The 12879-nt window shown below is 43.8% G+C and overlaps 1 protein-coding gene across 1 annotated transcript in view; it reads right to left on the reverse strand.

Annotated features, from left to right (window-relative positions):
• Nucleotides 1-7134: 7134 nt before the first annotated feature.
• Nucleotides 7135-12879, reverse strand: part of NUDCD1 (NudC domain containing 1) — a 637137-nt gene continuing 631392 nt past the window's right edge. The window contains exon 10 of the mRNA XM_053715288.1: nucleotides 7135-7593. Coding sequence (XP_053571263.1) covers nucleotides 7301-7593 — 293 coding nt within the window. The 3' untranslated portion in view covers nucleotides 7135-7300. The remainder of the gene's footprint in view (nucleotides 7594-12879) is intronic.

Here is a 12879-nt window from a genome sequence, read left to right on the forward strand (position 1 = left end):
CTCTCGATACCAGAGTTATTTTAATGGTGGCATTAGTTTTTCGGGTCGTTACCGACAAAACTCCAAATCTAGGCCTATATTTCTTTGTAAAAAAGGGAATTTGTTTTCTTCATGTTTTTTTTTCCATGTTTTCAATAAATAAATTATGTCTAAGCCAATGTTATCAGAGATAAAATCTCTTGGGAAAAAACAGAACGGATTAAATATATTGGGAAACATTGCATTGATAAATATTAACTTATACGGTGCTGCTCCTGGGTGCCATAAGAACTATCAGAATATATGGAAATGTATCTTAAGTTGTGTCTGCCTACTGAGGTACTGTTGAAATGTATTTTATTAAATTTGTGTTTTGAGTAACTCCTATAGGTTAATGTTTTTTATTACTATACCATTGACTAAATATGGTAAAGAATATTTTATTGTTAAATCACAAAAGGCTGATGAGTAACAAGAATGCTAAATGGAGCATGTGCCTTGTGCTGTGTTTTGTAGGTTTCCTATAATGTGTGAGATTGAAAAAAAGGCTGGCATTCATAGTGACCATTGTATCTTCTCTACGGTTTGCGGAAAATCTTAACTATTTAAAAAGTTATTTCTGTCGTTCCACAGGGACATCTGCCACTGAGAGTAAATGTACTTGCATATTGGTAGGCTGCATGACATGACCATCAAAAGAAGCCTTGAGGGCAATAAGGGGGGATTGGACCCTAGCAGTATTGATTAAGCTGTACGGCCTTGTTTCACAATCCTCCGCCCCCTGCTCGCAGTCTGGAGGATTGCAAACCACGAGCTCATAGCTGGTGTATAGGTTAGGAAGCAGCAGTCTCATGCAAGCCTGCAACCGAAGGTGCTCCAAAGCTGCATAAGCGCAAAGTGTGTCACAGGTATAGTGCGAGGAAAAGTGTCAATAAAATGTGCCAGGTAAAGTGTTCCATGAATGCCACAATGAAATATGCCTGATAAGTTGCGTATACGATGCAGAAAGTTAGAAATGTGTATATTTCTTTCCTTATCATATGTTTTTTTCTAATGTAACTCCGTATGCAGCCTTGGAGCGCCTTCGGTGCAGGTTCGTCATCAGACCGATGCTTCCTAACCTGTACACCAACTAAGAGCCCAGGGTGATTGACAGTCCCAGCTTGTACGTCATTGGCCTATCGTGAACAGGGGGCGGCATTGCAGATGCAGCCACTTGTGCAATGTTAAATGCGGGCACAAAAGAACATTTTTGGGTTTTTATGTCCCTTTAAATGGTGCCTTGAAGGTTTCCGGGAAGGGATTTCCAACTATTCTAAAAGTCACTAGTAAATATATGCTTAAGGTATTTTAATACTATTTCACTACAAGAGAGGAAAACAACTGTGTTCTTAATGCCTAAAATAAACAGTAGCTCAGTAGTAAAATGTTATTATATTCAGGCATGTTCTATAGCTTATAAATAAAAAATAAATTCTTAGGATGAAATTGCTCCTGCTGTTAAATATCAAAATGTTGTGAATATGAAAGCATAACTGCTAAAGTCTCAAGTTTTGGACATGAATAAGAGAATCAAGCACACATTAAAACATTACAAGCAGCTTTTAATGCATAGCAGGAGTTGGAAATTCGTAACCTATAAATGTTTCTGCAGACAAAATTGTCAACCTTTTGATTCTCAGTGTGTACTTTGGTAAAAGCTTGTTCCAAGTGAAGCATTAATTCATTTCACTGATTTGAAGGCATGAAAGTGCCATGTTAAAAATAAAGATTTTCTTTGATAATAAAAAAGCAGTTTAATTTTGAAAAATATTTTTTAAAGCCAAAAAAACAAATTATGCTTACCTGATAATTTTCTTTTCTTCTGACGGGAAGAGTCCAGAGCTGCACTCATATACTTTTGGGAATTGAGAACCTGGCCATCAGGAGGAGGCAAAGACACCCCAGCCAAAGGCTTCAAATACCTCCCCCACTTCCCTTATCCCCTAGTCATTCTGTCGAGGAACAGTAGAGAAGAGTAGAGAAATATCTGGGTGAAAAAGTTGCCAGAAGAACAAAAAAATTACTGCCGTCTCATAGACAAAATGTGGGCGGGAGCTGTGGACTATTCCCGTCAGAAGAAAAGATAATTATCAGGTAAGCATAATTTATGTTTTTCTTCTTAAATGGGAAGAGTCCACAGCATCATTCATTACTTTTGGGAAAACAATACCCAAGCTAGAGGACACTGAATGCAAACAAAGGGTGGGTACAAAAAGGCGCCCCCTTTGAAAGGCACCACAGCCTGAAATTACCCGACACCCTATAAAAAAATAAACACGGGTAAAAAACCAAAGCCCAGGTAACTGCACATCAGTTACACAACCAGCAAAGCCGAGCAAGAGACCACACAGACCCAGAATCTGCTGAGCACAAACAGCCTCCGAGGAGCCAGCCTGCGGCTCTCGACTCCCATGAAGAGTACCCCCAGCCTAAAGGTCAAGGACCTCTATCTGCCCCCAAGAGGGAGAATAGATCCCCAGAAGAGATACAAAGGACCATGCCCCACACAGGCTCAAAAAAAACTTAGAACAACCCAAGGTTGTCACGATATTATCGCCCAGGGAGACAAACTCCCTAGAAAAACAAGGACCTGAAAAGAAAGTCCATACTCAGGGAAAAACGTCCCAAAGAGGACCCAAGGGCCACCCTCATATCCCTGACACAGCCCCATACCACATAAGGTGCTCCAGAAAACCACGAGTTACCTGTTGCACCTGTCGTAGTTAAGTCGAAACCTGCAGGCTAGGCAAGCATAGACAGCAGAGACAGGATAACTATCCCAGCAGCTAACAAAGAGCTCTCCAAGAGAACACCAAGCCACCTGAAACAAGGACTCGAAATGACCAGCTTCTAGGTTGGAAGGCTGACCCAAGCCATCGTGGAACTCAAACCATAGCGCCGAAAATATCGACAACAGCTCCTGACCAGAATATCGCCGAAAATATCGACAAAAGCTCCTGACCAGAATATCGGGCTCCAAGGAGCATCCCCTCCCAGCAACAGACGCCATTAGAAAAGAGGAGGACATCAAAAGTCCTCCCACCGTAGGGGAGGACAGACTCAAGAAAGAAAATGGTCAACACTGCATAGAGTAACCGATCCCAGACCTTCCATCCAGGGTAATGGTCCCAGCCCAAAGGCTAGTCAAAGACCGAAGACAAGAGTCCCAGACCTCTGGAAGAAAAAGGATTGATCTATGAGGAGCAAAACCCAGAGCAGAACTCTAACCGCTACCAAAAACCGCATGCTACCGTGAGTCAGGACAGACTTCGTGCTCAGGTTCGAGACCCCTTACACTGCTGTCTTCCATAAAGAAGAACACTTCCCAAGGGAAGAGAGTTCTCAGACCCCCAGCATCTAAATATCAGAATCCAACAATTAACAGGAGCATTACCAGGGTTCAAACCCCCAGAGCCTCCTGCTGCAGGAACGGTGGAACAATTCACTACTCCACATCTCCCTATTCCAGGATTTTGAGAACGCTAGAAGGGAAAAAAACCCTAAAAGCCAAGAAAAAACAAGGACCCACAGGTCATCACAGATACGGAGGTAACTCCAAAACAGGGAGAACACACAAGAACCCATCCCCCACTAAAAAAGAGAAAGGGAATTAAAGCAACAGAAACCACCCTACCATAGAGGCGATACCCCGCGGCCAATAATGCCAGCCCAGTTGAAAAGACACCTGGAGTCTATAAGGATCATCAAATGCGCCAGAAGACCAGTAGGGACCCGTCAGAGAGACCTAGAACCTAAGCCTCAGGAAGATAGGAACCTCCCATGAGAAACCGAACCCTGCCCCCTTTAAAGGGACATGTGGGAACACAAATCCTAAGGTTAAACCGAACCGTCCAAACCTGATCCAGGAAGAGACATGGTCCTAGGCCAGAGTCCTCGAAAAACGGAATCGATCAAAAGATCTAGCTTCCTGAAGAACCCTAAGCTGCCCCCTATGATTAGGAGCACACCATCTAAAGTCCGTAGACTTAACGACCTAGCAAACAGCCTCAAACCCAAGAGTCTGAAAGAACTCCTGACCAGTTTAAGAATTCGGCACCCAGTGCTCCTGGATCGCAAGGAAAAACCTTGTAGACAAGCTTAACGACATGTTACACACGCTAGAAAGGTAACAACCAGCACCCGAAGGTGGATGTGAACCCGGACCTTCTGCTTGCCATCCCAGTGAGCTACACGGAAACCAACCTCCACTAAGCCCCAACAGAGCATTGAGGATAAATGGTCAACTACCTGACCCCTAAAGGGGCGACAGTCTCTAACCGACATAGGGCCTCCACTCTCAAACCAGAAGACTAGATCTGCTACGAGGTCAAAGATATCACCCGAGCGTCGAAAGACCATGGTAAGACCTAGGGTAGATCATATATGGAAGAGACAACAGTCGCCAGAGACCCTAGCAAGATCGGTTTCCCAAAAACCTCTTTAACATGGTAAAGACTGGTAGCCTTGCAGCTCCTCACAGAAGGCAGGGTAACCCCTGCACTCCACCTACAAGAGCAAATGCAAAGCTGATCAAAGGAAGAAAAAGCCCGCACTTCCAGACCAGATGACCCAACCCAAGACAGGAAGGAAGGAGACTCCACCACTGCAAAATAATGCTATTAGGCTAAAAAGTCCACATCCAGAAGAGACCTCAAGTAAGGACGCAAAAAGTTCACCACTCGGAAAGCTATACCTCAGAGATCATACACATCTCCCAACTCCAAAGGAATGGAAACTACGGTTCCGAGTCCCCAGGGACCTTTAAGAACCATGATGACGTCTGAAAAAAACAAACAAAAAAACCCAGACCCATATCCCAGGTGAATAGCCAGAAAAGGCCAACCTTAGATCGGAACTCACAACCCTCCGCTCGGAAGCATTGGATCTACACACTAGGCTCCATACTTCAAAAAAAGGATCCGAGCCCGGAGTCCATATCAATAGGCCAAGTGACATTCAGAATCCGACAGGATTCAATCAGCACCACAAGGGTGACATGAACCCAAGTTACAGCAGAACCGTCCGACCAGTACCTGTCTGGTATAAGGACACTCCAGAACAATCCAAGGTCCAAGAAAATTCGACCTTAAGGTTTGATAAATAACTAGAAAACATAACTGTTATCCTAAAGTGCGCAACTTCCGTGGAAGTGCCCACCCGACCACAAAATTGTAAGTATAGTTCCAGAGAAGAACGTTCCCAAAACGGAAGTATATCAGACCTGAGCTTTAAGAAAAACAAATCAAACACATCCTAACCCGATCAAAATAAAAGGAAGGCAGCACCCGTGGGTGAACGCCCAAGGTGAATGGGAACGCCAACGGGACCAGCCGATCAGAGGCCCCATCCACCCAAGCTCAGAACTGGAACTGAAGAATAAAAAAAAAAAAAGAAATACAGAGACGTTAAGGAGATTAGCTTCATCCACAAACGTCTAATCCAGCTTGCCATCCAGCATCTATGTCCTCGGATCCCTCGGCCCACTAGGACTGGAATCCTCTTACATCGCCAAAACATGTCTTAAAAGGACACAAAGATGTGCCAGCATATAACGGAAGGCAAAATCGTCCCTCGCCGGATTAATGAAAGACCCCGGCCCCAAGGTTGGGGCCTCTGAAGCCTTAGAGGCCAACGCTTCCCCAGGAGGCCTAACTGAATCAGGCGATCCCATGCCAGACGGGCCCGTTAACAGAACATGGATAGTATCTTAAAAATATTTCACTTGGGAGATATAAATGCGCCTGCACCATAGAAATGACCATACAGAACCATGCTGTAACCTCTGGAAGAAACAAGCCACCTTCTGGAGAAGGAGTAAAGGCCATAGGGACACCTGCTTGCATAGCCGAGAAAGGGTCTGGGGCACGCGCCTCACGGGACATGGAAAACCCGGAGGCGGAAGGCTCAATGCACTCTAAGGTCCCTGATTCGGGAGAAGAGAGTATTCTAGAACGGTAATCGGTAAACTGATGGGCATGGATAACCCGGGCCATTTCATATTCATCACAAGACGCATTCTCCGTATTGGAGACACCCGTGTCTAACATATCAGAATCCTCTATAATCTTGGGATTATAAAAATGACAAACATTAACTGGCACGCTTTTTACACCCCCAATGGCTGGGGCACTCACCACCTCCTGTGAACCAGACAACCCACGAGCAAACTCTCTCAGTCTCCACACAGTCAGCATACGGAAGTGAGAAACAATGTAACCGCACCCGTCATGAGGTGCACCGTGCCAGTCACAAAAAGGGCATGCAAACTCAAGAGATTGCGCCATTAAGATAAGGCTGTTATGTTCCGTAAAAGCTATGAGCCTAAGTATTGCTACACATTAGCAGGTAGAACCATATAACAAACATGATTAAAGTCTCCCCCTGTTCAATAACCCCCCTCAGGAGATATTAACCCATGATTCAATTTTTAAGATAAAAGGAGTCCCACTGGGACCCTACCTTCTTTCGTTAACATTACATTCACATATTGAAATAAAATTAAACGATCTTACCAGAATCTGCAATGTGGAACAGGAACTCGGCGCTTCAAGTGTGACAGATAGTAGCCTCCCTTCTGACATGGACTTGAGTGAATAAAGGCAGGCAGCAAAACTCGTCAACGCTGATTGCCAAGGAGCTGTTAATATGAGTCGGGATGGTTTCGCAGAAAGACTCTCCTTGCATCTCCGGACTCTAACCTTCATCCATGCTCTCACTGAGAAACTGAAAGGATTACTTAAAACTCCAGTCCCATTTCGAAGAGTACTACCCTCCATAAGAGACTATCTCGAACTTTTGACACTTCTCTGCCAACCTCCTGTGACGAAAGGCAAAGAATGACTGAGGGAAGTTGTGGAGGTATTTGAGGCCTTTGGCTGGGGTGTCTGCCTCCTCCTGGTGGCCAGGTTCTGAATTCCCAAAAGTAATGAATGCAGCTGTGGACTCTTCACGTTTAAGAAGAAAATAGATTTAAATTATTGCAATTTTTAGCTTAAATTTAGGTAAAAGTTTATCATTAAGGTCCAAGGAATATATATATATATATATATATATATATATAAAAACACAGAGTATATATATTATTTTAGTTTTTTAATTACACAAAAAACACAATTATTACGATATAAATTTTTATTTATTTTGATTTTTTTAGGTTACATGTAGATTTTGAATACACAATTGTTTTGGTAAAATGAAACATGATGTGATATGCATATTTTATATCAAAAGCGATAAAAGTATAATTTCAGGAATGTTACCTAAAGAAATTGATTTGTAATTAGTCTATATTGTTTACTTTTATTACAAACAAATTCTTGGCTGTTAGCACAAATAATCTTTCATTGGTGGCCTGAAATCCTAGGATGGTATCGCTAGTTTCTAGGCTTGCTACCTGCTGCTTAGCAACCTGCCCGACTCGTCTTCCTTCTTTCCTATTATACAGTACAGTAGACATGGGAGACGGCTGCCGATAGATGAATATTCTGCGCACACATTCACAAAGAGCTGCATAAGAGAAATTTGGTGCACAACTGAAAAACTTCTTATCTTGCTTTGATGCTTGGACATATCCTATAAGATTAAAATGAAATGATCAAATCGCAACATAAACAAAATACTGTGAAATAAAAGTATTACAGTTAGGTGAAAAATCTGTTCCTTTCATTTTATAATTTATTCAGTAAACGCACTAATGTTGCACCAAAACATATGGGGTGGCTCAAAGTAAATGACAATACAGATGTAATGCAAAAATGTACATCAATATTGTGTGTGTCATAAACAAACACTGATTGAATTCTAAGTTGAAGGAAGCTTTGGGTACAGAATTCAGCAATGTTTAGTGAGGGCGGTTAAATGAACCTGTGGGGAATTATTTATCAAACTCCATACGGAGCTTGATACCCCGCCGGAATGCTCGCCGGAAACCGCTGGCTCCATAACCTGTCCGCCTGCTCCAAGGCGGCGGACAGAAATCGTCAGAAATCAACCCGATCGAATACGATTGCGTTGATTGACACAATCTGCAGGGTGTGGTATTGCACCAGCAGTTTACAAGAACTGTTGGTTGCAATGATAAATGCCGAGAGTGTATGCTGTCTGCATTTATCGATGTGCAGTGGACATGATCTGCTATATAAATAGGCCCCTGTGTGTTAAACTTCACACTACTTCTTATAAAGAACAAGAAATGTACATTTTCTATCCACAAAATAAACAAATATTTTTGTATTAATTATAACAATAAATGTGACTAAAACTTTGTTTTGCGTTTGTTTGTCCTTAACAGGACTATTGTTTTATTTTTAATCGCACCTGTTGGCCTAGAGTACCTCTGTATAATAACAGAATTTATGTTTACCTGATAAATTGCTTTCTCCAACGGTGTGTCCGGTCCACGGCGTCATCCTTACTTGTGGGATATTCTCTTCCCCAACAGGAAATGGCAAAGAGCCCAGCAAAGCTGGTCACATGATCCCTCCTAGGCTCCGCCTACCCCAGTCATTCGACCGACGTTAAGGAGGAATATTTGCATAGGAGAAACCATATGTTACCGTGGTGACTGTAGTTAAAGAAAATAAATTATCAGACCTGATTAAAAAAACCAGGGCGGGCCGTGGACCGGACACACCGTTGGAGAAAGCAATTTATCAGGTAAACATAAATTCTGTTTTCTCCAACATAGGTGTGTCCGGTCCACGGCGTCATCCTTACTTGTGGGAACCAATACCAAAGCTTTAGGACACGGATGAAGGGAGGGAGCAAATCAGGTCACCTAAATGGAAGGCACCACGGCTTGCAAAACCTTTCTCCCAAAAATAGCCTCAGAAGAAGCAAAAGTATCAAATTTGTAAAATTTAGAAAAAGTGTGCAGTGAAGACCAAGTCGCTGCCTTACATATCTGATCAACAGAAGCCTCGTTCTTGAAGGCCCATGTGGAAGCCACAGCCCTAGTGGAGTGAGCTGTGATTCTTTCAGGAGGCTGCCGTCCGGCAGTCTCATAAGCCAATCGGATAATGCTTTTAATCCAGAAGGAGAGAGAGGTAGAAGTTGCTTTTTGACCTCTCCGTTTACCAGAATAAACAACAAACAAAGACAAAGTTTGTCTGAAATCCTTAGTAGCTGCTAAGTAAAATTTGAGAGCACGAACTACATCCAAGTTGTGCAACAAACGTTCCTTCTTTGAAACTGGATTAGGACACAAAGAAGGCACAACTATCTCCTGGTTAATGTTTTTGTTAGAAACAACTTTTGGAAGAAAACCAGGTTTAGTACGCAAAACCACCTTATCTGCATGGAACACCAGATAAGGAGAAGAACACTGCAGAGCAGATAATTCTGAAACTCTTCTAGCAGAAGAAATTGCAACCAAAAACAAAACTTTCCAAGATAATAACTTAATATCAACGGAATGTAAGGGTTCAAACGGAACCCCCTGAAGAACTGAAAGAACTAGGTTGAGACTCCAAGGAGGAGTCAAAATTTTGTAAACAGGCTTGATTCTAACCAGAGCCTGAACAAAGGCTAGAACATCTGGCACAGCTGCCAGCTTTTTGTGAAGTAACACAGACAAGGCAGAAATCTGTCCCATCAAGGAACTTGCAGATAATCCTTTTTCCAATCCTTCTCGAAGGAAGGATAGACTCTTAGGAATCTTAACCTTGTCCCAAGGGAATCCTGCAGATTCACACCAACAGATATACCAAATTATGTGGTAATTTTTCTGGTTACAGGCTTTCAGGCCTGAACAAGAGTATTAATAACAGAATCTGAGAACCCTCGCTTTGATAAGATCAAGCGTTCAATCTCCAAGCAGTCAGCTGGAGTGGGTCGAACGGACCTAGAGCAAGAAGGTCTCTCAAAGGTAGCTTCCATGGTGGAGCCGATGACATATTCACCAGATCTGCATACCAAGTCCTGCGTGGCCACGCAGGAGCTATCAAAATCACCGACGCCCTCTCCTGATTGATCCTGGCTACCAGCCTGGGGATGAGAGGAAACGGCGGGAACACATAAGCTAGTTTGAAGGTCCAAGGTGCTACTAGTGCATCCACTAGAGCCGCCTTGGGATCCCTGGATCTGTACCCGTAGTAAGGAACTCTGAAGTTCTGACGAGAGGCCATCAGATCCATGTCTGGAATGCCCCACGGTTGAGTGACTTGGGCAAAGATTTCCGGATGGAGTTCCCACTCCCCCGGATGCAATGTCTGACAACTCAGAAAATCCGCTTCCCAATTTTCCACTCCTGGGATGTGGATAGCAGACAGGTGGCAGGAGTGAGACTCCGCCCATAGAATGATTTTGGTCACTTCTTCCATCGCTAGGGAACTCCTTGTTCCCCCCTGATGGTTGATGTATGAACTTGGCCCTCGCTAGCTGAGGCCAAGCTTTGAGAGCATTGAATATCGCTCTCAGTTCCAGAATATTTATCGGTAGAAGAGATTCTACCCGAGACCAAAGACCCTGAGCTTTCAGGGATCCCCAGACCGCGCCCCAGCCCATCAGACTGGCGTCGGTCGTGACAATGACCCACTCTGGTCTGCGGAAGGTCATCCCTTGTGACAGGTTGTCCAGGGACAGCCACCAACGGAATGAGTCTCTGGTCCTCTGATTTACTTGTATCTTCGGAGACAAGTCTGAATAGTCCCCATTCCACTGACTGAGCATGAACAGTTGTAATGGTCTTAGATGAATGCGCACAAAAGGAACTATGTCCATTGCCGCTACCATCAAACCTATCACTTCCATGCACTGCGCTATGGAAGGAAGAGGAACGGAATGAAGTATCCGACAAGAGTCTAGAAGTTTTGTTTTTCTGGCTTCTGTCAGAAAAATCCTCATTTCTAAGGAGTCTATTATAGTTCCCAAGAAGGAAACCCTCGTTGACGGAGATAGAGAACTCTTTTCCACGTTCACTTTCCATCCGTGAGATCTGAGAAAGGCCAGGACAATGTCCGTGTGAGCCTTTACTTGAGGAAGGGACGACGGTCGAATCAGAATGTCGTCCAAGTAAGGTACTACAGCAATGCCCCTTGGTCTTAGCACCGCCAGAAGGGACCCTAGTACCTATGAGAAAATCCTAGGAGCAGTGGCTAATCCGAAAGAAAACGCCACGAACTGGAAATGCTTGACCAGGAATGCAACCCTTAGGAACCGATGATGTTCCTTGTGGATAGGAATATGTAGATACGCATCCTTGAAATCCACCTTGGTCATGAATTGACCTTCCTGGATGGAAGGAAGAAGTGTTCGAATGGTTTCCATCTTGAACGATGGAACCTTGAGAAACTTGTTCAAGATCTTGAGGTCTAAGATTGGTCTGAACGTTCCCTCTTTTTTGGGAACTATGAACAGATTGGAGTAGAACCCCATCCCTTGTTCTCCTAATGGAACAGGATGAATCACTCCCATTTTTAGCAGGTCTTCTACCCAATGTAAGAATGCCTGTCTTCTTATGTGGTCTGAAGACAACTGAGACCTGTGGAACCTCCCCCTTGGAGGAAGCCCCTTGAACTCCAGAGAATAACCTTGGGAGACTATTTCTAGCGCCCAAGGATCCAGAACATCTCCTGCCCAAGCCTGAGCGAAGAGAGAGAGTCTGCCCCCCACCAGATCCGGTCCCGGATCGGGGGCCCGCATTTCATGCTGTCTTGGTAGCAGTGGCAGGTTTCCTGGCCTGCTTTCCTTTGTTCCAGCCTTGCATAGGTCTCCAGGCTGGATTGGCTTGAGAAGTATTACCTTCCTGCTTAGAGGACGTAGCCCTTGGGGCTGATCCGTTTCTGCGAAAGGGACGAAACTTAGGTTTATTTTTGGTCTTGAAAAGACCTATCCTGAGGAAGGGCGTGGCCCTTGCCCCCAGTGATATCAGAGATAATCTCTTTCAAGTCAGGGCCAAAGAGTGTTTTCCCCTTGAAAGGAATGTCAAGCAATTTGTTCTTGGAAGACGCATCTTCTATGGGTATAGTGGCGCGCTTGTGTAGAGTAGAAACCGCCCCCTCGACCTTGGGGACTGTCTGCCATCAGTCCTTTCTGGGGTCGACTATAGGAAAACAATTTTATAAATATGGGGGGAGGTACTAAAGGTATACCGGGCCTGTCCCATTCTTTACTAACAATGTACGCCACCCGCTTGGATATAGGAAAAGCTTCGGGGGGCCCCGGGGCCTCTAAGAACTTTTCCATTTTACATAGTGGTTCTGGAATGACCAGATAATCACAATCATCCAAATTGGATAACACCTCCTTAAGCAGAGCGCGGAGATGTTCCAACTTAAATTTAAAAGTAATCACATCAGGTTCAGCTTGTTGAGAAATGTTTCCTGAATCTGAAATTTCTCCCTCAGACAAAACCTCCCTGGCCCCCTCAGACTGGTGTAGGGGCCCCTCAGAAACCATATCATCAGCGTTCTCATGCTCTACAGAATTTTCTAAAACAGAGCAGTCGCGCTTTCGCTGATAAGTGGGCATATTGGCTAAAATGTTTTTGATAGAATTATCCATTACAGCCGTTAAATGTTGCATAGTAAGGAGTATTGGCGCACTAGATGTACTAGGGGCCTCCTGTATGGGCAAGACTGGTGTAGACGAAGGAGGGGATGATGCAGTACCATGCTTACTCCCCTCACTTGAGGAATCATCTTGGGCATCATTTTTACTAAATTTTTTTTTTTTTTTTATGACATAAAATACATATAGTTAAATGAGAAGGAACCTTGGTTTCCCCACAGTCAGAACACAATCTATCTGGTAGTTCAGACATGTTAAACAGGCATAAACTTGATAACAAAGCACAAAAAACGTTTTAAAATAAAACCGTTACTGTCACTTTAAATTTTAAACTAAACACACTTTATTACT

The sequence above is a fragment of the Bombina bombina genome, chromosome 5 (assembly GCF_027579735.1).
Source record: "Bombina bombina isolate aBomBom1 chromosome 5, aBomBom1.pri, whole genome shotgun sequence".
Classification (NCBI taxonomy): Eukaryota; Metazoa; Chordata; class Amphibia; order Anura; family Bombinatoridae; genus Bombina; species Bombina bombina.